The sequence below is a fragment of the Eublepharis macularius genome, chromosome 6 (assembly GCF_028583425.1).
Source record: "Eublepharis macularius isolate TG4126 chromosome 6, MPM_Emac_v1.0, whole genome shotgun sequence".
Classification (NCBI taxonomy): domain Eukaryota; kingdom Metazoa; phylum Chordata; class Lepidosauria; order Squamata; family Eublepharidae; genus Eublepharis; species Eublepharis macularius.
Window position 1 is genome coordinate 40,981,653 of NC_072795.1, and position 25,099 is coordinate 41,006,751.

At 46.2% G+C, this 25,099-nt stretch overlaps 2 protein-coding genes across 2 annotated transcripts in view; one reads left to right on the plus strand and one right to left on the minus strand.

The window, feature by feature from the left end:
- PLS1 (plastin 1) overlaps nucleotides 1-3,056 on the minus strand; it is a 72,869-nt gene extending 69,813 nt beyond the window's left edge. Inside the window, exon 1 of the mRNA XM_054982683.1 lies at nucleotides 3,037-3,056. The gene's annotated coding sequence lies outside the window, so the exon portion shown is untranslated. The remainder of the gene's footprint in view (nucleotides 1-3,036) is intronic.
- A 221-nt stretch (nucleotides 3,057-3,277) lies between these two features.
- ATR (ATR serine/threonine kinase) overlaps nucleotides 3,278-25,099 on the plus strand; it is a 54,287-nt gene continuing 32,465 nt past the window's right edge. The window contains exons 1-13 of the mRNA XM_054983479.1: nucleotides 3,278-3,385; nucleotides 5,325-5,416; nucleotides 6,106-6,255; nucleotides 9,170-10,059; nucleotides 11,016-11,209; nucleotides 12,001-12,189; nucleotides 12,662-12,891; nucleotides 14,034-14,186; nucleotides 14,486-14,684; nucleotides 20,909-21,168; nucleotides 22,922-23,112; nucleotides 23,210-23,310; nucleotides 23,568-23,739. Coding sequence (XP_054839454.1) covers nucleotides 3,327-3,385; nucleotides 5,325-5,416; nucleotides 6,106-6,255; nucleotides 9,170-10,059; nucleotides 11,016-11,209; nucleotides 12,001-12,189; nucleotides 12,662-12,891; nucleotides 14,034-14,186; nucleotides 14,486-14,684; nucleotides 20,909-21,168; nucleotides 22,922-23,112; nucleotides 23,210-23,310; nucleotides 23,568-23,739 — 2,880 coding nt within the window. The 5' untranslated portion in view covers nucleotides 3,278-3,326. The remainder of the gene's footprint in view (nucleotides 3,386-5,324; nucleotides 5,417-6,105; nucleotides 6,256-9,169; nucleotides 10,060-11,015; nucleotides 11,210-12,000; nucleotides 12,190-12,661; nucleotides 12,892-14,033; nucleotides 14,187-14,485; nucleotides 14,685-20,908; nucleotides 21,169-22,921; nucleotides 23,113-23,209; nucleotides 23,311-23,567; nucleotides 23,740-25,099) is intronic.

The following is a 25,099-nucleotide window of genomic DNA, read 5'->3' on the forward strand; positions in this document are numbered from 1 at the left end:
ACATATCGTGGGAACTGACTTCCGAGGAAATACAGCATGTATATGGAGAGCCAGCATGGTTTGGATCCCTGCTCTGCCATGGAAGCCTGCTGAGTGATTTAGGGCTAGTCACACCCAACCAGCTTAACCTACATCACTATTTATTGCACTCTATTTACTGAATTACAGAACAAGAAGGAGAAGAAATTCTCAAAACTCCTGCATGCAAAAGGGAACAAGAACACTTTGGATCCACCCAGCAACATCATCAACCTCTCCAGCCACAAACTGAGCCCAGCAGAGGAATCTGTCCTCTCATGTGGACTATCTTTTTGCCCAGCCAGACCCACACAAACCATACAACTTTGTGGAGACCTGGAGGCCTATTTCAGACGCCTAAGACTGAAAGAATTCTTCAACTACTCTGCTGAACAAAATGAGGAACGAAGCACTGAACAGACACCATCACAGCAGCCATCACCCGCCCAACCCAGCAATACACAATCATCGTTACAAAACTCCAGAAAAAAGAATTCCACATGGACACCCCCTGAGGGCTGGAACTCTTCATTGGACTTTTACATTGAATGCTTCCGTCGACGTACCCAGGCTGAAATAATTGACAAACAACAACACCTAAAGCAGAACCTCAGCTTTGCAGAAAGAGATGCCCTAAACAGCCTCCAAAACAATTCTGGCATCGTAATCAAGGAAGCCGACAAAGGCGGAGCAGTGGTCATCATGGACAAACAGAACTACCTACAAGAAGCAGAAAGACAACTCTCCAATACAACATTCTATAAAATACTACCTGCTGATCCTACGGAGCAATACAAAAGAGAACTCAATAAAATAGTAAAGACTCTCCCCGTGGACATACAAGAATGCATCCATACGGACACACCCCAGGAACCACGACCAGGAAAATTCTACCTACTACCCAAAATCCATAAACGGGGTAACCCAGGATGCGCCATTGTCTCAGGAAGAGACACTATCACAGTAGGAGTCTCAGGATACATGGACTCTATCCTCAGGCCCTATGCCACCAGCACACCCAGCTATTTACAGGACACCACTGACTTCCTCAGGAAAATACAGTCCATTGACAACTTACCAGATGACACCATCCTAGCAACCATGGATGTGGAGGCTTTATACACCAATATCCCACATGCAGATGGACTGCAAGCCATAAGGAATATTATCCCGGACAAAACCACAGCACACCTCACCACTGAACTTTGTCACTTCGTACTCACTCACAATTACTTCGAATTTGGTGACAACTTATATCTACAGATTAATGGCACAGCCATGGGCACACGCATGGCACCACAATATGCTAACATATTCATGGCGGACTTGGAGCAACGCTTCCTCAGCTCCCATCCACTGGAACCACTACTATACTTAAGATTCCTGGATGACATCTTCATCATTTGGACCCATGGGAAGGAAGCCCTTGAGAGATTTCATCAGGACTTCAATAACTTTCACCCTACTATCAACCTAAGCCTGGACCACTCTACACAACAGGTACACTTCCTGGACACCACTGTACAACTACATAATGGACGAATAAATACCACCTTATACCGGAAACCAACAGACCAATTCTCATATCTACATGCCTCCAGCTACCACCCTAAACATACCACTCGGTCTATTGTCTACAGCCAAGCCTTACATTACAACCGTATCTGCTCCAATGCTCTCGACCGAGACTCACACTTAAGAGATTTACAACAAGCATTTTTGGGACTACAGTACCCACCAAATGAAGTGAAGAAACAAATCAACAGGGCCAGACTAGTACACCACTGGTTGTCACCTATAGCTCCCAGCTCAAACCCATCCAACGTATCATCAGTGAGCTACAACCCATCCTGGAAAATGATACCTCTCTCTCAGAAGCCCTGGGTGGAAGACCTTTCCTTGCTTACAGACAGCCCCCCAACCTTAAACGACTTCTCACTCACAGTCATGAATCACCAGCACAGGTACCAGGCCCTGCAACAGACCCAGATGCCAGCTCTGCCCCTATATCTACCCAGGGAATACAATTACAGGACCCAATGGCATCAACTACACTGTCTCTGGCTCTTATAGCTGCTCATCCTCCAATCTAATATATGCCCTCATGTGCCAACAATGTCCTTCTGCTCTGTACATTGGACAAACCAGCCAACCTCTACGCAAAAGAATAAATGGACACAAATCTGACATTAGAAATGGAAATGTCCAAAAACCAGTGGGAGAACACTTCAATCTACCAGGGCATTCCATCAAAGACTTAAAGGTCGCTGTAGTTCAACAGAAACCTTTCAAAAACAAAATCCAACGGGAGGCTGCTGAATTGGAATTCATATGCAAATTTGACTCTGTCAAGCTGGGACTGAATAGGGACTATGAATGGTTATCACATTATCACAGGTAACAGATTTCTTTTACAGAGGCGGGGTCTGGGGGAGCCCAGTGGCACCTGGCGTGGGCTTTCGGGGACCACAGCTCTCTTTGTCAGATGCATCTGACGGGGAGAGCTGTGGTTATCAAAGGCTTATACTGCATTGGAATTGGATGGTCTAGCTGTTTTACTGCTACAAACTAACACAGCAAACTCCTTTGAAGCCAACTGATCCCCACACCAAAAGGAGATGTTTACATTTACTAGCAAAGGAATGTTTTGGTTGCACCCTCCCTCTCCCCCCCTAATTGCATCTTCTCTCTCCTCCCCTCCTCCTCCCTCCTCTTCTATATTTGACCAGTTTCTGTAACATGCACCTGACGAAGAGAACTTGATTCTCCAAAGCTTATGTTACAATAAAATTGGTTAGTCTTAAAGGTGCTACTGGACTCTTTTTGATTTTGCTACCACAGACTAACACGGCTAACTCCTTTGCATCTACATCACAAGGTTGTTGCGGGAATAAAATGGAGGAAAGTAGAATTATGTAAGCCACCTTGGGTCTGCATGGGAGAAAACTAGGGTATAATTTTTTAAAAAAATAACATCGGACTGTTTATTACTTAAAGTTTGTTATGCAGCCTAATTACGTGCGTTTCCCCTGCTCTTCGCCCCGAACGTCAATCTGCACCTCCGTCTATTTCATCATTATGATTTCTCTCTCCCAACATCCCTCACTGCGCTCAACGAAGCCCGAAGGCAGAACCAGGCGCTGCGGAAGAAGTCAGGAAGAGAACTGAAACGTCTTTTTTTTGTTTTGGTTGCTGCCAGCCACCGTCCGAGGTCTGCTGTTGCCGCAAGGAGAGAGAATTGGCGGGTGGAGGCGCCAAGTCGAAAGTGAGCCGGCGGGAGCGGCGGTAGGAGCTTTCGGGTGGTCGGGATGGCAGACGAGGGGCTGGAGATGGCCTCCATGATCCCAGCCCTCAGGGAGCTCGGCAGGTAGGTTCAAGGAAAGGGGCCCCTTTGTTCTGGCTGGCTTCTGTGGCTCCCAGCGAGGAGGAAGCGTTGCATGCAGGGCTTCTTGCGAGCCAAAGACGGGCTTAACCTCCCGTTGTGTGTTCAGTAGCAAGCCTCTCTGCTCCTAGGAGCGAAGCCCGGTCTGTACATGTAGCAAGAATGAGAAGGTAGAAACCCTGAGATGGCTGCAGCGAATGTTGTTTTTGAATCCGTTCCGCGCATGAAAAATTCCTCGCAAGGAGAACCAATGTATCGGAGAGAAAGCCCTGCTTCGCATTCCTTGGTGTGCAAGATGTTGCGTGGTTTCATAGGAGAAGAAATGTGGGGACACTTCCAGCCAGCAGCAGCACAGTAAAATAAACCTCGAATCTAAGGAAGGAGGAAATGTGTGAAACAAAATATCTGTACCAGCGCGAGTTGTTAGCACCCAGTAAGTTAGGAATCGAGGATCCCTGTTAAATCCTGGGAGGTGTATCGTTTTGAGCTGGCTAATGAATTCTAAATCAGCTCTCTCTTGTTTGATCCTACCTAGGAAGTTCTTCTGAAAGGGAACTACAGTTTTTAAATCAGCTTTAGTATTTCCTGGTTAGTGCCTGTTTAGATCGTTCTTGATTATTTTATCTTTTTAAAAAAGACTTTTAAGCTACTGGCCATTGCTAGCACATCTTATGATAGTGAAGCTAATTATGGATTATTTAAGGGAGTGGATTATCCTTCCTATGTCTTCAGCCTTACAGTTTATGAAGCTGAATCAGACTTCTAGTTCAGGAGACAGATTTGATACCATTTATAACTTTATCAAGCTAATTTACTTATAATCGACTTTTTCTCCACAATGGGCACCCAAAGTGGCTTATAATACTCTCTCCTTCTCCATGTTATCCTCACTCCATTTTGTCCTTAATGTGAGGTAGGTTGAGCTGTCTGTGTGTGACTGGCTCAAGATCACCCAGCAAGCTTCCATAGCAGAGCGGGGATTCTAAACCTGGATCTTCCACGTCCTAGTCTGACACTACACTGGTTTTCATGTCATCTTATGTATGCTTATTTGGAAACAAATCACTTTGAATGGGATAGTGCTTATTCCCTCATAAGCATACTCAGGATTGCTGCCTTTGTCATTTAGTTTCTTTTGATTCCTTTGTACAAAAAAAATCTCTGCCCTGTGAGCGTTTAGTTACTTTTAAAAACTTTTTCTAACTCTGTAATATGTTTTTTGAAAAGGAGTGGCCAGATTGCAGATAGTATTTTTAATTGCTTATTTGTTTAATACAGTGGTTTTAAATTGTAAGCTGCCTCAAGCAGGATTCTGAAGAGCCAGTATAGAAATGTTCTACATAAAATAAATGAAAATGCTGCTGTACCCCAGAATTATGAAAGCATTCTGATAGTTATTTTTCAGCCCTTTTCCTTAGAATATCCATCATTGAATTTGCCTTTTGTTGTTGTTGCTGAAGCAATAGTCCCCCTCCCCCCCCATCTTCCATGAGTAGTCATAGCTAGTTTAGATCCCTGCGGTGTAAGTTAAGAATTTTCCTTATGTGTATCACTTTGCACTTACATTGAATCTTGGCTATCTAGTCTGCCAATCTGAAGATATCCTTCTGGAGTATTCTTTACATTCCGGTTGAGATTAAAGCATCCTGAATAATATGGTGTCATTTGATAATTCATTCACTGGTGGAATAGAATCAACCTTTGCCAAAAACCAAAAAGTTGATGCTGTATCTGGGATCCAGCATTTATCTGGAAGAGGAGAGTGATGTAAGCCACTTTGGGTTCCCGCTAGGGAAAAGGGTGGAGTATAAATCAAGTAAACACCTTTTAATACTATTTGTGCAGACTTTTTAATCTTTAATTTAAAAAATTAACATGTTCAAATTGAAACAAATTTAACTACTAAAATTATGTTTAATTCCAGTGCTAGTCCAGAGGAATATAATACTGTCGTACAGAAGCCAAGACAAATACTTTGTCAGTTCATTGACCGGATACTTATGGATGTAGATGTTGGTAAGTAAAATGGCATTCTAATTACTAAACTAGCAAATTTCTGAAAAGCTCAAGATGTCAAACCATGTATGATCTCTGTCCCACATTTTCCTGTCCCTAATTTCTTGATGAATGGACAAGTTGACAAACAGATGGTCCCTCTGACTGAATATTCCCGTTAAAGAATACTAACAGTATGATTTAAAAGGAAAAGGGAACAGTGGTTTGCAGTAAAATGGAAGTAATTAATGGAGGGGTGGTGGTGGTTATGTGAGCAAAATGCTACTTCATGTGGTGCTAGACCCATAGTTGGCATTATGTCTGAACCTTGCTAGTGGGTATGATCCTGAGGCACAGTTTAGTTTAAAAGAACAAAAATATGTTTTGCACCCAGAAGTGCATCAGCAGTCATGGAGTGAGGCTGAACAGATGGAAAAGCTCAGCCTGCATGGCAAAGCCCCCCTCCCCCAGCAAAAAGCAGCTTTCTATATTGCTTTCTAATTCTGTATTCTGCCTTGAGAACAGTGAATTATAAATGAAATAGATAAATATTGAAAAAAAATCTGAAGAAAAACAAGTTTGGGAAACTGGTGTGACAAGCTCTGCATTCACTGTGTTTTGTAGGTTTGCAGAATTGGTGCCATAGTGCAATAATTTGTCTTGAAATGAAAAAGCTATGAAAGTACAATGTGGATGTGCTTCTCTTTCAGTGGCTGTAGAACTTGTTAAGAAAACCGAATCTCAGCCAAGTTCTCTCATGTTGCTTGATTTTATTTTTCACATCATGAAATCCTCCCCGCTGATATTTATCAACCTAACTGGAACTCAGCACCAAAGTGAAACAGAGTCTGACTGTATTGGTGAGTTTAACCCTTTCTGCTCAGTCTTTGGATTTCGGTAAATAGTATTGCAACTGTATGTGACATATATGCACTTTTTTCTTTTTGTTGTTTTCTAGAGTCTAATTGTGAATTATATAGTGGTTTGATAGAATTTGAATCCAGGTCTGTCTGAATAAAGGTCTCAGTGCATACCTTTAACAACCCTTAAGAGAGTTTTTGAGGTCATTGACAAGGAGCAATTATTTGTGTTTTTCAGGTGTCCAGATTCTCTTCTTGGCAATAATGGTATCCAGGTCCCAAATCTTTCTGAAAATTTCTGGGGCCAGCATTTTAAGAATCACAGGCCTCTTTTTTCCCATTTAAACCAGTTTTCTGGGCAATAGGAGGGAGAGGGAAGGGAGGCAGCTCTCCCATGCAAATGAGGTCATACACAAGGGAGAGCTCTAACTGCCCAGTCATGACAATTCTCTCAAAGCCCATAGCTTTCTGACCATGGACAAAGAGGATAAAAAGCAGAGCGGGCTGGCTGCATCTCGACTCCATTTCAGGGTGAGATTTTTTGGAATGCTTCCGGTGGTGTACCTCTGACTGCTCTAGTCTGTCTGTGCCTTGGATTTCCTTTGCCTGTCTGCCTGTCAGCCCACACCAATTATCTCTGCTTCTCTGGCAAGTTGAGAAATTGGCCTTCTTGAAGGTCAGCTTGCCAGTCTTCAGCTACTAGCCTGAGTGAGTGAAGTGAGCACATGCTTCTGCCTGCATTCTTTTAGTCTGTGCTGGCGGAGTCACGGAAAAACACCCTTCCCAGAGGTTGTCCTGCTCACCCATCAGGAGGCAAAGTTCTGGGCAACCGCAGAGTTTTGTAGCAACAGTGCCTGCAGGCAGGATTTAGCAGTCAGGCAAAGTCCAAAAGGCAACAAGGGTTAGAGAACTCAAACATCTTGTTCTGGATGACTCTGGTCAGGCCTGATTTAGATATAGGTGTGCAACTGAGAAGCTGCGAACATCTAGTTAGCTTTCCTCTATCAAATCATTTAACTCCTGGCAAGAGGTACACCACAGATAATGTCTTTGATTCATTACTGGGTATTGTACACAAGTAATACAATTATGGAGTCTCTGCTTACATTTTAAGCCTTTATTATTACAAAATAATTATTCTGTATTCTTGATATCAACTGAATCAACAGAAAATCATACCATCCATTGTAACTACACAAATCATTAAAAGAGGGTAATTACATGAGTCCAAAAAAGTATCTTACCCGAAGATATGAAGGCCACAGGCAAGGAGCCCCTCCAGAGAAGAAGCTTGTTATTGTTGGCATAATTCTGTACAGAGAATAAATAAACCCTGTGCCAAACATGTTATTCTTGCTACTCCCAAAAGAAAAAAAGAACCACAAATGTAATGGGAAGAAAAAGAGGTGTTGGGAAAGGAGATGCATGTATGCAGACTAAAACAAGCAAAATCCACAGAAGCACCTAAGATGGAGCTCATGCATGCTGTATTGGTGTTGTACTTTTCTGTTACAAGGGTGGAAGGGAAGAGGAGTGCGAGTGGTGAAGGACAGCTGCAGTTCTTGAGGTTCCTCTTCTGAGCCAGTAACAGTATAGGCCGCAGAGAGAGGAGAATTTAGGTGTCCCTCCCAAACCCCTCCCTCTTGTTCTGAGGCTTTCCTTGGGGAAGTGACATTAGTGTGTATGTGTGTGAGACAGAGACAGAAAGTGAATGTTCTGCCAGGTCTGACTGGCTGCCTTTGGCTTGTCAGATTGGTTTGGCTTTGATACTGTGGTTTGCTGCTGGCTCTGTTGAGCTTGCAACAGTGTCCCTTGCTTCAGTTGGTTCTACTAGGATTCTCTTGTTTGATGTCCATTGTGTTGTGCTTCTTGGTTATGTTTGCATTGGGAAGTTTTTGGCCAGTGGTGTGTTTGACTATTGGTTTTGTCCTGGAGAAAGTATGGAATTTTTTCCCCATAGGAAACAATGGTGACAAGTAGAATGGCTGGAGGCACCTTGTCCAGGAGCTCGTAGAATTGGACCCCTTGGTCCAATTTGCTTGAAACTTGGAGATTATTTACTGACAGGCAGTATTAGGTCACCTGCATTTTTTGTGTCTTTTGGCTGAAAAAGAGCCACTCAATGCCCCTCATAGGAAATAATGGAGTGCAAATAGTTCTGGAATTCCAGAAATAATCCAAATCCTGAAATGGTGTTGGGGGCTTAAATACTTCCAAATATCAGTATTTATTCCCTTCCTGAATTCTGAATCCAACAATATTGGGGGTGGGGGAGAAGCGGATTACTTGTGTATCCCTAACTGAAATTCAAAAGTAACTTTAGCCATCATTTCCAACTGCATATCATAAACTAAAATACGTGATATGCCACTATAGCCATAAACTATGTAAGCTTGTAGACAAGAAAAGGTTAAGAAAGATGTCTCGCCTAAGGTCAGAGTCTTTAATTTGGATTAATTTTTTCCGTTTTTTCTTTCTTGTGAAATTTGTGTAGTGAGAATTGACAGTACAGAATAAAAGTAGTTTGAGACTTAGTTTAAGGAGCCTAGTTTCTGTGGAACCTAGGACTAACTGAACATGTTGGAGGAAGAGAAGTCTCTGTGATCCCAGCAAACAGCTGAGATGAAATATGCCATTAAAAGAAAACTGAGTTCAGTGGCAACCTCAATAAAGGTGCTGCAATTTTTTGAGGTATATTGCACTTTACCATGGATTGTTGTGTTCATTATTTTGTTTTAAAAAATTATTTGATCAAAACATTTGGGGCTGCTTCATATGAAATAACTGTAGCTTGTTCTTCTACACATTTACTCAAAAGTTCAATAGGACTTACTCCAAAGTTTGTGTTTATAGAATTGCAGCCTACACAATAACATTTCCCTGTTGTTGTTGTTGTTGTTGTTGTTTTGTCCAGAATTTACCAGTTGGATCATATCAAGACTTTTGAGGATTGCTGCTAGTCCAGACTGCCTCATTTTACATGAGAATATCTGTAACGTCATTTGTTCTCTACTATCTCTTTTCAAAGTCAAGAACTGTGCCTTGTTTGACTTGCTGACAAGAGAATTACTACATCTTCTTCAAGATCTGATTTTGCTCCATGAAAGAAATGCAGCTGGGTACCTCCAAGGTGATTTATTGAGCTGGCCTGTAGTTGTGAACAGGTTTTCAGGCAACTGCAAAGTACACCTGGGCTATTTAAGTCCTGTCCCATTACAGCTGATGGGCATGAGCAATGTGGAATGCTTGGAGATTACCTTGATAAAAATTCTTACAGATATAGCTTCGGACATGTTTTTTAAACGACAGGACACTATCCTTTGGGGAATTGGGTGTTCTCTTTTGGAGTATGGTAGTCCAAAAACCAAAGCTTTGGGCATGATTTTTCTAACAGAATTGGTCCAACTAGGAGGGCCTCCTGAACAACTAGCTAGCAATTTCTTCTTTGTTCTTTTTGGAATGTTACAGTCCGTTCATGAAGTGGATGTTGCACAGTTGGAACAATTTGAAGAACCGTTGTTAACGTTAGTGAGGGCTCTGTTTCCTTTTGAAGCCTATGCCCATAAGAACATTGAACCCATCTATCTAAACATATTATTGGAGAAGCTCCATACAATTTTTGAAGCGGATGCACTCAGGCTTCTTCAGTCTGAGAAGGTGAAAGGAGCGTTATGTCACATATTGCAGTATTTCCTGAAGTTTGTGCCAGCTGGATATGAATCTGCTATTCCAGTTAGAAGGACCCGGATTAACAGCATCTGCAGCTTTTTCATTGTTGCAATAGGAAGCCAGTCAGAGCAAGAGGTGAGTAATGTAAAATAGACCACTGCAGTGGCTGTTTGTGTATGGATTTAAGGTTTGTACAAATAACTATTTCAGAAAGTGCATCTGGAGTAAATGTTTGTGGGTTACGTTGGTTGTATCCTACCACATTGATTCTGTTCGGAGAAGGAAGATATTGCCATTAGGTAGAGCAATAGGATACAGTCCACTTAGCTTTTATTAATATATTGTAATCTAAGCATGGCTGAGAGTTCGATCCCTACATTTTATATTTTTATGCTTATAAACAGCCTAATAAAATCTGTGTGGATTTCTCCCTGGTTTTTTTTTTTTTAGCGTATCGTTGAAACTAGGCACTGATCTATGTATTGTTGCAGTAAAATGTGTAGGTTACAATTTGCTTGTCTGAATATGAAGAAGCCACTAATTGACAAAAGAATGAATAAACCATATCTCCAGTTTCAAAAGAAATAGGTTACATTTAGGTGATAAAGGCGGTGTAGCACAAAATGCTGGCAAATGATGGAAAGCCACCACCCTGGCAGGCCAGCGACTTTTGTTTCTGCAGCCACCATTTCATGCTTACATCTCTTATTCATCAGTGGTATCTGGAATGGCTAGCTATTATTCCTCAGGGGGAAGGTTTGGCCCTGGGATTTAGTTACTGATTCCTGGTTCAAAATATTAATTTAATTGTGTATGAAGTTGGCTTGACTTCTAATTTACAATTAAGCATCAAAGGTTTTAAAAAATTGGCCTCAGAAGTGTTGAAGTACATAATAATGTATGTGATTTTGAGGGACTCATCCGTTGGTTGTTTTTATGTTCTCCTTTATTTTTTGTTTAGAAAATGTATACACTACCTCACAACATACCTGTTCTTTTGTTGTTTTTAAAGTTGAGACCTCCTGTGAATGTGTAAGAAATATAAAGTTGTACAGCAATATTGAGGGTGTGTGTGTGTGTTTATGCCTTAGTACCTACTGAGTCCACTTTACGTTGCCTTGAAGACTGAAGCATCAGAAGTCATCCAGGAGTTCCATTGTAGTAATCATCTAGAGACGTCCGATGCTGATGGATGGACCAGCAGTAGTAGTGATGACATTCCGGGGAAAAGGATACGACGAAGTCTTTCATTAAAGCATCCTAAAAAGTTTCCTACATCAGCAGAGTACAGTGTTATAATTCAGTAGATATTTGATAAGTTCTAACTACATTTCTATTAAAATATTAAATAAAAGATAGAATGTCTGTGTTACTGAAAGCCTTGTCCTAGCATCTACTTTAAGAGCTGCTTTTTAATTTTGCCTATGAAAATATTCTAAATTTCCCCTAATCATTTAAGCTGAACTATTTGTATTTGATGTTGGTAAAATATCAGTCTTAAATACATGGGTAATAATAATAACATTCGATTTATATACTGCCTTTCAGGACAACTTAATTCCACACTCATAGCAGGTTACAGAGTATGTTATTATTATCCCCACAACTATCACGCTGTGAGGTGGGTGGGGTTGAGAGAGCTCCAAGAAGCTGTGACTGACTGAAGGTCACCCATCTAGCTTCAAATGGAGGAGTGGGGAATCAAACCCGATTCTCCAGATTAGAGTCCTGCCACTCTTAACCACTACATGAAACTGCAGCCAGCATTGCCCTAATAACCAAAAGGCATATAATGCCTCAGCCACAGTGATGAATGTTACTGATTATGCTCATATAGCTTTTAATAATGTGATGCATAGTTGCAGGCTGCCCTGTGCATTGAAAACGTAAATGTTCACCTTGTTCTATAAATAAACTATACTGCAGAAATAAATCCTTAATTCTATTACTATCTTGAGTCAAAAGATGGAAGTCTAAAGTTCAGTTTAGCTATTTTCTACTGTTGGGTTTTCAAATTCAGCATAAAACATCTTTTTAAAAAACAAAAGCATTCTAAAATAAAATGTTGATGCATAGGCCTACTTCTGTGAATATGAAAATGAAGAGCGTCCTGTGGAGTGCTATAAGCAAGAAAGCTGAATCCCTGTTGTCTCGCCTTGAACAAGACATTCTGACAGAGGAACGTCTACAAACCATAGAGGGAATTGCTTTAATAGTACGACTGGCTGCTCTGTGTGCTGTACACTGTACACAACATTTCAACAGGTAGAGGCACCAACATGAACATTTCATGTATTTAATTTAAAATAAGTATTATAAATGTGGATGAGACCTGTGAAGTTAGTTTTGCAAATGTTTGTGTCTTTTATTCTGTTCTTTTATTCAGTAAAATATGAACAAATGGCAGTTGATTTTTCAGCAAAATGCTCTATAGAAACACACATTCTTCATTTTTTAGCCAGATTTTTTGCTTCAGAAATTGAGGAATTTTTGGTGAGGGATCGTCTTTGTAATTGTCTGTGTCCAGATATCTAGTTGGAAAGTGTGCTGGAATATATAGTTGTAGAAGGGGTTTGAAAGATCTAGATGTTTGGTGAGGTATAAAATCATTCCGTTGTGTGAGAAGTAAAGGTTCTCCATTGTTGAATTTTAACAACTTAAGTTGTACTGAAATGATAAAACATCATACTATCAAGCCACACATGATTAGATGATTTCCCATTCTTTTCATTAACAGTACAGGTCGCCAAGTCAGCTGTCTGTGTGATTCACACAACGCTCAGTGTAATGCTGCTTTGGCTTCAAATTCAGGAGAGCCTTTACAGTTAATGTGGATTGCTTCTGAGTTCATCATGAGAGTACTTAAAGTCTGTTGGAAGCTGTTGGAGTCGGCTTTGCAGATAACTGATCTAGAGCAAGTGATTCAAAGAGTAGTGAAGGTCATCGATGCTTTACTTTATATGCAAGGTGAGATGCCATTTAAAATAAAAGCAGTTAACATTTGAATTCTGTAAATTTAAAAATACATTTGGTTAGCCTGAACTTTTACTGCATAATAAAGAGTATATTCACCCTGACTTCTCATAGTGGATAACTACAGCTGCAGGGATGCAGCTGGCAAACCAAGGCAGTACATACATACTACAGAGGAAACCTGAATGACCACCCAGAGTGCTGGGTTTAAAAATACCCACGCATTGTGAACTTGATATTCCAAGAATAGTGTAATCTCATCCAGTGCAGACCGACTCCTCGTTTCACTGTTGTCAGCCAACAGGACCTTAATCTTACCTGTATTGAGTTTCAGTTTAATAGTTGCTATCCTGCCCAATACCGCGTCCAAATGTGTTCATGTACTTCTTGTCTGACTCTGCTGAAAAGGGTGTAAGAGTTATGCAGATGATTCCTAATTATGACACTCACTCCATATATCCAGATAACTCGCCTAGCTTTTCTATGGAAATGTTAAATGGCACGAGGGATGAAACAAAACTCTGACATCCCAAAGCACAAAAGCTAAGAGATTGAGCAGCATTAGTATAGCACCATCTTCCAGTACTGATTGGCCAGAAAGGATCAGAGCTACCTGAGTGAGTTGCCTCCAGTATCTATTTTGACCTGCTGGTTCTGAAGGACACCATGGTTGATGGTACTGAAAACTTCCCAGAGGTCCAGAATAATCAACAGGATTGTACTGTCCTCTCTTTTTCGAAATAAACATTGTCATCTGTGTGACGTAAGGCTGTACCAGGAACAGGCTTAAAAGTGGAGTGAATGGGTCTAAATAATCCATTTTCTCAAAGCTTGGAGTGGTGCAACCACTAGCTGCTTAGACACCTTATTAGCTGTGATTCTTTGAACTGGAGATGCTGAAGATTGAATACGGGATTTCCTATATGTAAAGTCTTTGTCATTGAGCAGTGACCTCCTCCCTAACTTAATGTGGCTAGCAATGCAGTCCTAAGCAAAGTTACACCCTCCTTAGTCCATTGACTTCAGTGAACTTAGAAAGGGGTAACTCTGCATGTGACTATACTGTTCATTTTCATACCACAGCATGTTCCGTTATCTAAGTTAAGTTGATACGGTGTTTTCTTGCTCCCTCAAAGTAAATGTCCACCTTAATGATGAGATTATTGGGAACTTATTTGGAATGCTCTGTTTGCCGTGGGTTTCCAGCCATTCAGATGACCCTTCATTCCACCTGCCTGCAGTTAATGTAAACCTTCTAGCTTTGAGCCAACATACTGGAAGTTGCTTTGGTAAGTAAAACAGCTACGTTATTTTTGGCTTATCAGTGTACGTATTTCTCAATTTGGATGCAGGTTTTAACGATCAGTTACTTGGTAATGTGAAAAATATACTAGCATGAAATACTTGGCTTTCTTAAAATTTATTTTAAGAGTTTTTAAAATGCTTTTTAAAATGACTGAATAATTCTCAGTGTGGAATTATATAATATTGTGCTCTTGAGTGTCTAGGAGTTCTAAGATGGTAAAAATAGCTTTTTGTGGAAGCCATTGACAAATTGTCTTACGGTGTGTTTGTTTTTTCTCTTTAGTACCTGAAATTCAGTCACACTGTGTGTTTCTTCTTTCTTTGATTCCAAGAAGATTGTGTCTGAAATGGAGAAATTCTATTTATCAGCAGGCATTACTGAGTCCCCATGAAATGATCAGAGCTAACTGTGTTAAAGGATTTCCTATCCTGATGTATCAGTCAGGTATAAAATCCTATGCTGCGTTGCCTGCATATCTTTTGTAAGTAGAATTTGATACATTGAAGTGGTACTTGGGATAGCCTTTTAAAATATGAGTGCAGTAGTTTCAGCAGGTTATGAGAGAGGCTGGAAGTTCAGTTGAGGTTATTTTGGACTTTCTCCCCCAAAGTGCACAATTTTGCATTTTAGCAAGCAATTTGCTCTACTGTGAATATTAAAAGAAGGATGTCTGGCTTACAGCTGAATGGGGGGGGCGGGGTGTCACAAGGTCCATTCCGATTTCTTTTTCTAAGCCAGCTCTTTGGATTGGTCTCATATCCCTTCCCTCTTTGCACAGCTAGTTCACAGTATATGCAGGCAACCTAATGGATTGTCTCCATCGTGTAGATTTAATAAGGTACCAAAAGATTTTCTGTGCAGTCCTAAGCAGAGTTACACCAGTCTAAGTCCATTGAAATCAATGGGCTTAAACTGGAGTAACTCTGCTTAGGATCGCTTTGCTAGTTATAAGGTGTCAGGGCTTGCCGCTGCTGCCGCTGGGCGTGGCACTGGGCGGTCTGCTCCTGACATCACAGGGGGGCCAGGGATTCTGCAGGACCCTGCTCTGTGGAAGGAGGGGCGGTATACCTCACCCAGGCTCCCTCTCAGTCCACTCGCTGGCCTGCTCAACCTGGCCTGATTACCCTCTGCGTCCTCCTTCATCTCCTCCTTCCAGGACTCTCCTCCAAGCCTCCACCCTTGCATCTTACTGCTCTCACTCCACATCATCACTCCTCACTCACACCCACCACACAGGGCTCTTCCCAGCCAGCTTTTATAGGGCTTCCTTCTACTGCCCCACCCCTCTTCCAGCCTGGCCTTGGGCTGCACCAAGCAGTTGCAGCTGGGGTAGCTGATCTGGCCCCACTGACCAGCACCAGCTGTGCCTTGTTCTCTGGCTGCCCAGCCTCCCTGCCTTGGCTGATTGCTGAAGGCCTGTCCAGCTGCAGTCCCCTGGCTAGCAGCTCGGCCTCCCTGGCTGAGCTGATGGCTGAAGGTGGGTCCAGCTGCGGCTCCTTGGCTGGTTGCCCAGGGCTTCCTGCAGAGTGCCTCCAATAGCCCCACCTGGAGTGGCTTGGCTTTTGGCAACCCCTGGGCCAGGCTACTATTTTCTAGCTGGGGCGTGGCTTTGGGTTGTTGGGGCTGCTGCTGCTTCTCCTCCTCAGGTAAGGTCTTTGGGTGGGTGACTGCTGGGCTCCCAATCCCTCTGCCCTTGCCCCCTTCTGCCTTGCCTAGCCCCCTTTCCCTCCCTAGGGGAGTGGGACTCGCTGGCCTCTCTCTGTCTCCCCCTGCCTCCTGAGGCCCTGGGCTTTTGCCCCTTGCCCCTGGCACCGGCAGGTTCTGGCTCCATTTGCCTGTGGGAGGGGTTGACCTGCTGTCAGCTGGCTGACCAGTTGACCTGCTGTCTGCTGGCTGCCCCCTCTGTTTGCCCGTCAGCCCGGCTGACCTGCTGTTCCCTCCTACCAAGTCTGGGGGCTGGGACTCAGACCCCGGACACCCCCCCCCACTTAGCTTTGAGTTGTGGGGGTCAGGGTCAGACTCAAACATGCGGGACATGAAGTCCGCATCCACATGCTGCGCCCCCTTGCGGTACTTGATGGTGAACCGGAAGGGGAGGAGGGAGAGGTACCACCGCAGCACACGGAGGTTGTGTGCCTTCATGCGGTGGAGCCATTGCAGGGGCGCATGGTCCGTTAGTAGGACAAAGGGATTATTGGCCAGGTAGTATTGCAGGGCCCCCACTGCCCACTTGACCGCTAGGGCCTCCCGCTCCACTGTTGCATAGCGCCTCTCTGCGGGCTGCAGCTTCCGACTCAGGAAGAGGATGGGGACGTCGGTTCCGTCACGTTCCTGAGTCAGGACTGCCCCAAGGCCGGTGTCAGAAGCGTCTGTGGCCAGCGTAAAGGGTTGGTCAAAGTCCGGGTTCCACAGGGCTGTGGTATTAGAGAGGGCTGACCGCAGGTCCTTGAAAGCTGCTTCTAGTGCTGGGGTCCACCGGACTTGGTTGGGCAGCCCCTTCTTTAAGCAGTCTGTCAGGGGGGCGGCTCGGGAGGCAAAGTGGGGGATGAACCGCCCGTAATACCCCAGTAGTCCCAGGAAACGTCGGACCTGCTTCTTGGTCCGGGGCTGGGGGGCATCAGCTATCGAGGCCACCTTGTCTGGTGGTGGGCGAACTCGGCCTCCCCCGACCACAAAGCCCAGGTACTGGAGTTCCTGGAACCCCAGGTGGCTCTTCTTTGGGTTAGCCCGTAGTCCGGCTCGCTGGAGGGCCCTCATGACAGCTTCCAAGTGTTGGAGGTGGGTGGGCCAGTCTGGGCTGAAGATGATGATGTCATCTATGTACGCCATTGCATACGCCCGGCACTCTCCCAGCACTTGGTCCACCAGCCGCTGAAACGTGGCAGCTGCCCCGTGTAGACCAAACGGCATCTTCTTGAACTGGAAGAGGCCTCGTGGGGTGGCAAAGGCTGTCTTCTCCCGGTCCGCTGGCCGCACGGGCACTTGCCAGTAGCCCTTCGTCAAGTCTAGGGCCGACAGGTAGCGGGCGGACCCTAGGTGGTCTACCAACACATCTGCTCGGGGCATGGGGTATGCATCGAACTGGGCCACCTTATTCAGTTCACGATAGTCGATGCAAAATCGGGTGGTCCCATCCGGCTTGGGCACCAAGACTATCGGGCTCCTCCAAGCGCTTCGCGAGGGCTCGATTACCCCAAGCCTGAGCATCTCATCGGTCTCCTTCTCCACTGCCTCCCACCGCTTCCTGGAGATGGGGCGCCAGGTAGCCCGGGCTGTCTGCCCCGGGTCTGTTGGAATGGCATGTTGGATCAGGCTCGTGCTGCCCGGCCTGCGGGAGAAGACCCCGGGAATCCGAGCCCAGAGGTCTTGTAGCTGGGCCCTCTGAGCTGGGTCGAGCTGAGGGTCCACCTTGGGCTCCTCGAACTCCGGGGCATCAGTGGTCCAAGGCAGCACACTGTCAGGGAGCTCTAGCGGGTCCTCAGCCACGCCGCACTCCTCTTTTGGGCGCTCGTGCCACTGCTTTAGGAGGTTCACATGCAGGGTCTTCCGCCGACGCCGGCCAACCCCACACTGGACTTCGTAGGTGGTGGGGCCCAGCACCCTTCGAATCTGGTAGGGACCCCTCCATGGGTCCCCTTCCTCTCTTGGGAACACCGAGTGGTGCACGAGGACCTTCTCTCCGGCCTGGAAAGTCCTCATCCGTGCACCCCGGTCATAGGCGGCCTTTTGCTTTGACTGGGTGCGAGTCAGTCTGCGATTTGCCTCCGCTTGGGACTGTTGCACCCGGTCACGGAGCCGGCTCACATACTCCTGTATGGGGGGTGCGGGGCTGCTGGCCCGGGGCCCCCAGCGTTCCATCAGCCGGGAGAGCATCCCCCTTGGCTTGCGCCCATATAGCAGCTCGAATGGGCTGAAGCCGGTGGAGGCCTGCGTGGTCTCCCGGAGGGCGAACATGAGCGGGTCAATGTACAAGTCCCACTGGTGAGGCTTGTCCCGCGTCATCTTCTTCAGGGCCTCCTTGACGGTCTGGTTCAGCCGCTCTGCCAACCCGTCTGTTTGAGGGTGGTAAGCCGAGGTGAACACCTGCCGGATCCCCAAATTCCGGCAGAACTGGCGCATGGCTGTGGCACGGAACGGGCCCCCCCGATCCGTCAAAATTTCGTCTGGCAGCCCCACCATCGCGAAAAACTTGGACAGGGCCCGTACCATCCCTGGGGTCTGCATGGTCTTCAGCGGGATGACCTCGGGGAACCGCGTGGCATAGTCCACAATCACCAGGGCAAAGCGATGGCCCCGGGGTGTGCGTGGCAGCGGTCCGATGAAGTCCATTGCGATGCGTTGGAAGGGCGTCTCCATGACGGGCAGCGGGGAGAGGGGGGCCTTCGGTGGGCGGCGGGCTGCCACCCGCTGGCAGGTGGGACACGAGCGGCAGTGGGCCTTCACGTCTGCATTCACGGAGGGCCAGAAGAATTGCTCAAGAACCTTCCTCAGGGTCTTGTGGTGCCCCAGGTGCCCGGCCCAAGCGTGCTCATGGGCCGTGCGGAGGACTTCTGCCCGATAGGCTGCTGGCACGAGTAGTTGGCGGACCTCCCCCTGGCCATTTGGGGCACGAGCTAGGCGAACCCAAACCCCTCCTTGCTTCTCGATGCGAGGGAGCCGTTGGGACCTCCGTTCATCCCGCACTTGCTCCTCCTCACGAGCGGCTGTCTCTCGCAAGCGCTGCAAGGACTCATCTGCCCCTTGAGCCTCACGGAATGGGCGGTCTGCCAGGGTTCCAACTGGGTCTCCAGTCCGTGGTTCTGCCCCTGGTCTGGTGGAGGGACCCTCTCCCAGGTCGTTGGCCTCCTCCACTTGCAGAGTGGTGGCAAAATGTGGGTCTGTCAATTCCCCTGCCGCCTTCAGCCGAGACCCGGCGATCTCTGGGGTGTCTCTTCCCAATTTCTCCGCTGCCTGCTGGAGGAGCCTGAAGAACCCCGGGGCATCTCTTCCCAGCAGTATTGGTACGGGTAGGTGAGCTAACTGGGCAACTTCCATTTGGTGGTGGACCCCTAGGTACTCTATTGTGATTAGGGCCGTAGGGTACGGCTGGGTGCGGCCCATCACATCTGTCACCGGGATCCAGCGGTGCACTGGGGTGGCAGCTGGGAGGAGCTGGGGCCGAATTGCTGAGACTGCACTCCCAGAGTCCAACAGGGCTTGTAGGATCAGCCGGCCTATCTTCACGGTGGCGCATAGACTCTGCACCCGCTTGCCAGGCGGTGGGTTATTTTCCCAAACGAGGGCGCAAACCCTTGGCAAGGCCTCAGTGAGCGCGCCAGCTTGCATCTGCAGCTCCGCTGTCTGTGCTAGTTCCACTGGAGCGGCTGGGTAGGCTGCCTCCAGCTTTCCCCACATCCTATCCTGGCGTTCCTCCAGCCACGGTCCGAGCTCCGCTGGGGCGGCAGCCTTGGGAGGCCGCCCCTTGACTGGCGCCTGCGTCGGAACGTCTCTCCCCGTACGGGCCACCAACTTGTCAGGGCTTGCCGCTGCTGCCGCTGGGCGTGGCACTGGGCGGTCTGCTCCTGACATCACAGGGGGGCCAGGGATTCTGCAGGACCCTGCTCTGTGGAAGAAGGGGCGGTATACCTCACCCAGGCTCCCTCTCAGTCCACTCGCTGGCCTGCTCAACCTGGCCTGATTACCCTCTGCGTCCTCCTTCATCTCCTCCTTCCAGGACTCTCCTCCAAGCCTCCACCCTTGCATCTTACTGCTCTCACTCCACATCATCACTCCTCACTCACACCCACCACACAGGGCTCTTCCCAGCCAGCTTTTATAGGGCTTCCTTCTACTGCCCCACCCCTCTTCCAGCCTGGCCTTGGGCTGCACCAAGCAGTTGCAGCTGGGGTAGCTGATCTGGCCCCACTGACCAGCACCAGCTGTGCCTTGTTCTCTGGCTGCCCAGCCTCCCTGCCTTGGCTGATTGCTGAAGGCCTGTCCAGCTGCAGTCCCCTGGCTAGCAGCTCGGCCTCCCTGGCTGAGCTGATGGCTGAAGGTGGGTCCAGCTGCGGCTCCTTGGCTGGTTGCCCAGGGCTTCCTGCAGAGTGCCTCCAATAGCCCCACCTGGAGTGGCTTGGCTTTTGGCAACCCCTGGGCCAGGCTACTATTTTCTAGCTGGGGCGTGGCTTTGGGTTGTTGGGGCTGCTGCTGCTTCTCCTCCTCAGGTAAGGTCTTTGGGTGGGTGACTGCTGGGCTCCCAATCCCTCTGCCCTTGCCCCCTTCTGCCTTGCCTAGCCCCCTTTCCCTCCCTAGGGGAGTGGGACTCGCTGGCCTCTCTCTGTCTCCCCCTGCCTCCTGAGGCCCTGGGCTTTTGCCCCTTGCCCCTGGCACCGGCAGGTTCTGGCTCCATTTGCCTGTGGGAGGGGTTGACCTGCTGTCAGCTGGCTGACCAGTTGACCTGCTGTCTGCTGGCTGCCCCCTCTGTTTGCCCGTCAGCCCGGCTGACCTGCTGTTCCCTCCTACCAAGTCTGGGGGCTGGGACTCAGACCCCGGACATAAGGTACTAAGTAAGCATTGTCTTTAACTGTGTTAGGCGAATATCAGACGTGCACAGTACTAATGAACATGCAGATAGAAAGTGTATACAGAAGTAATGCTTAGTTGAGGTGAAAAATGTACATTGCATGCAAATATGTTTTGGAAAAACAGCACTTATTTCTGTTTCAGAGACCAAATAAGAGATGAATCTCTGTTAGTCCAGAAGGCTTCTGCCAGCATCACTGGAATGTTAGCTTGCTGTCTTTCTGGCAACTTTCATTTAAGACCTCCTTTAAATGAACCCAACATTCAGCCCAAAAGTTGTGACATTCTCTGTAGCAGCTTTGTTGTGACATGTTCTCATGAGGACGTTTGTGCTGTGAAAGCTGCTGTTTTCAAGCCATTTCTAAGTCTTCTGGAAAGCAACATACACAGTTCAGTAAAGCTTGGTAAGTTTGATTTTGGACACTTCAGTTATGGGGTTCTTGTTTTTTCCTGGCTGTGTTTTATTTTTTCAGCTACTTCATCACGTCTATATTTCGTAAATATGTCCAAGCTGATCCGACAATTTCTTACAGGAATAGGAAGTCTGATATATATGCGGTATTCTGCATTCATATTTCCGATGTAGAATCTGATGTGGAAGGATGCATGCAAAGTGGAAAAATACAGCCAGGAGAGAATTGCATTGCTTTTTACCTTGCAGGTGCCCCTTCTTTTGGAAAATGTGAGGTTGTCCCAGCGGCCTCTGTATCATCACAGGGTAATCATGCAGCTGTATGTGTTGCTTTTAACCTAGCAGGTGGTACTTGTTTCTGGAAATGAGAAGTTGCCTCTGGAATAATTCTTTCATTTGCAAAGGAAAGGATGCTGAGATGTACAGAGCAGCATGTGACATCTCTTCTCCATGATGTGTTGTGAGAATATGTGAAGCATCTTCATACTCCATAGGATGTCTCCCTTGAGAGTGATGGGCACTTACCTTGTTTTCCTAGTCTGGCACCAGGGCTGGATCTAGGGTTGCCGGCGCCCAGGGCAACCCTAGTCTGGCCTCACACGCGCAGCGCATGCACACGCTCCCGGCATGGCGTGATGACGTCATTTTGGTGATGTCATCATGTGGGGCGCCGGAGGCAGCGTGCGGGGCTGGGAAGCTGCACGCGCCATTCGCTTCTCCGCAGGCCCCCGCGCTGCCTTTTGCCTGCCCCGTGGGACGGGGTGGCCGGCTTGCCGTGCGCTCCCTGTCCTGCAGGGCAGGCAAAAGGCAGTGCGGGGGACTGCGAGGCTACCCGCGCCATGCGCCTTCCCTGCAGGACAGGGGTGGCCGGCTGCCCCCTCTCCTGTGGGGCAGGCGAATGACGTGGGTGGCCGCGCTGCCCTTTGCCTGCCCTGCAGGACGGGGTGTGTGCGGCAAGCTGGCTGCCCCCTGTCCCGCGGGGCAGGCGAAAGGCAGCGCGGGGGGTTGCGAGGCTGCCCATGCTGCCGCCTGCTCGCTCCGGCAGCTGGCAGCTGCTCCCGGCACCCCCTTCCTGGCGGCACCGGGGGCAGACTACCCCCCCTGCCCCCCCCTCAATCCAGCCCTGTAGCAGAGCAGGAGCTGGACTACCAGTTGATAGTTCAGTAGCCAGACTTGCCTCTTGATGTTACGGATCTCTCATCCAGATTTAGAGGAGTTATCCGTGTTAGTCTGTAGTTGCAAAATAGTAAAGAGTCCAGTAGCACCTTTAAGAATAACCAACTTTATTGTAGCATAAGTTTTTGAGAAATACAGTTCTCTTCGTCATGCATCTGACAAAGAGAGCTGTAGTTCTCAAAAGCTTATGCCACAATAAAGTTGGTTCGCTTGAAGGTGCTACTGGACACTTTACTATCATCCAGATTTGAAAACCTAAATCACAATTTTGATGCTGTTTCAAACAGCACTCAGAATTGTGGACAAACATTCTGTTAGTAAATCTGGTCCTGTTTTGGTCAGGAAAAAAGCAGGCATATAAGTATTTTAACTAAGATAAAAACTTAAGTTTTATTTGATTTATCTGTTTGTAAAAAACTGTTTTAATTTAAGTTGTTCCTGAATTATACTGTTGAAGCTTAAAAGATTTCTTATTGTATAAATGTGACATGCCTTGTTGCTGTATGAATTTTATTTTAATGTCTGGTCTCGAATTCATTGCCCTTTGCAATGACTCCTTTCTCTCTTAGTTTTAGTAGAGAACCTCCCTCTCCTTTGTAAACACCTGAACTTTCAAGAAGATGAACTGAATGTTAAAGCTGTAATTGGAGCTTTCCTAAATCTAATGGAAGATCCAGACAAAGATGTAAGAGTTGCTTTTAGTAGCCATATCAAGCACATATTGGGTTCTTCAGAGACAGAAGAAGGCTTCATAAAAGAGGTAAAACTCTCAAGTGTCCTCAAGACTGCCAAAAAAAAGGGCTAGTTTTAATGTAATCATCACAATGAACATAATCATTTCAAACTTGGTGTTTCAGCTCTTTGTTTCCAAAATGAAAGAAGCTTATACAAATGCTAAAATGTCAAGAAACAGTGAACTGAAGGATACTCTGATTCTCACAACTGGGGATATTGGAAGGTACCTTTCTAGTTGTGCTCTTTTTAATATGTTCAAGCATTTCAGTTCAGCAAGATCTTACATGTAGAAAGAAGTGTGTACTGAGGATTCAGGAATAATACTTTTTTTCAGTGTTATTTTAATATAGATACTGCTGCATTCAGCTTTGTGTAAAACCATCTGCACAAATTTCAATTTGTTTTTTTTTTAGTGAATTGGTTTCTTTCTCCCTCTAGTGCTGCATACCAGTGATTTGTTTCTCTGTTTATCTTTGTAAGGGCAGCAAAAGGGGATTTGGTACCCTTTGCACTCCTACACTTGTTGCATTGCTTGTTGTCCAAGTCTCCATCTGTAGCTGGAGCAGCATATACAGAAATCAGAGCTTTGGCTGCTGCCAAGTCTATAAAGCTGCAGGCATTCTTTGGTCAGTACAAGAAGTCCATCTGTCAGGTAGGGATTTCAAATGCTGGGGAATGATTAATGTTAATCATTGTCAGGGGTACCAGAAAGGTCTGAAACAATTACTTTTGCTCTCTCCTCCCCTTTGTTTCGCCTTCTCACTCTGAGAGCCAGTGTTGTTTAATGGTTAGAGTGTCAAACTAAAACTGGAGATCTGAGTTTAATTCCTGGATGGCCATGAAGTTCACTGGATGGCCTTGGTCTAGTAGTCAGTCCATGCTACTTTGTAAATGATTAATTTATGTGTTAAAACAGTAAAAATAAATTTAGGATCAATAAGAAATTAAGTATTGTTTATATTTCAGTCTTCTCAGTTGCTTTTAATGAAAAAGAATGGAAATTTTCCCCCATGGCTGCAAAACATCCCAAAAGTTACATCTGTTCTCTCAGTCCCTCCCTTCTTATCAGCATATTCCCCCATCCTTCCTCCAGTGGACATAACCATGGTTAAAGGGTGATCTGCACTGTATTAATCATGTTTAATGCTACCCGGTTTAAGTATAGCTGGCAAATCCTGGTTACAAAGAAAACGAGTTAGTGATTAACCATGATTAATGGTAATGCACATACAACTTTTAATCAAAGTTAAGACTAGAAAATTTGTGTAAGAAGGACACATAGTGAGGATTGTTTATGTAATTCTGCAGCAGACACTTAACCAGAGTTAGAGATCAGATATTTTTCATTTGCACCAGATAAGAGGAGAAATTATCAAAGTCTTTTAACAATAAACAGTATCTCTAGTTCTCAACATGACTCCCTAGTACTTAAATCCATAGATTGGGGCCATATGGAGAGAAGAGAGCTGTTTGTACAACTTGGGGGACCTTACAGGTTTTCAGTAAAATATGCAAAAATAAAATAAAAATGGAGGTTAAATTTCCCCCCAAATAGAGAACTATTGTCCGTATTTGTGTAAAGAATGCTCCTCTACAGGCCCAGCAGCATCCACTTCCCTTGCCGCGTGTGGGAGATGTTGAAGGAAGGGGAGCCACCACAAGCCTCTGCAGCCTCAGAACGGTGGGGAGGATAGGCGGGGGGACAGAGCTGTAGGAGCCAGCTGGCAGGGACAGGAGAAAAGGGTGGGTGAGCAGGCAGAGCACAAGGGAGGGCAAGAAAGATCCCTCTTCCCTGTGGGGAGGAACAGGAGCCTGGCCCATGGAGGCAAATGAGCTGAGGACGAGCAAGCAAAAGGAGGGGGGAAGGGTAGGATCTCCTCTTAAGTCTCACAGGTCGCTGATATCATCATTTTTGGCAGGGAGGGCAGATCTTGTCTTCATGGGTCTGACAGAACAGGGTTTTTTTCTTGGGAAGACATTTGTTACCAGAACTATAAGCAACGGCAGGTGGT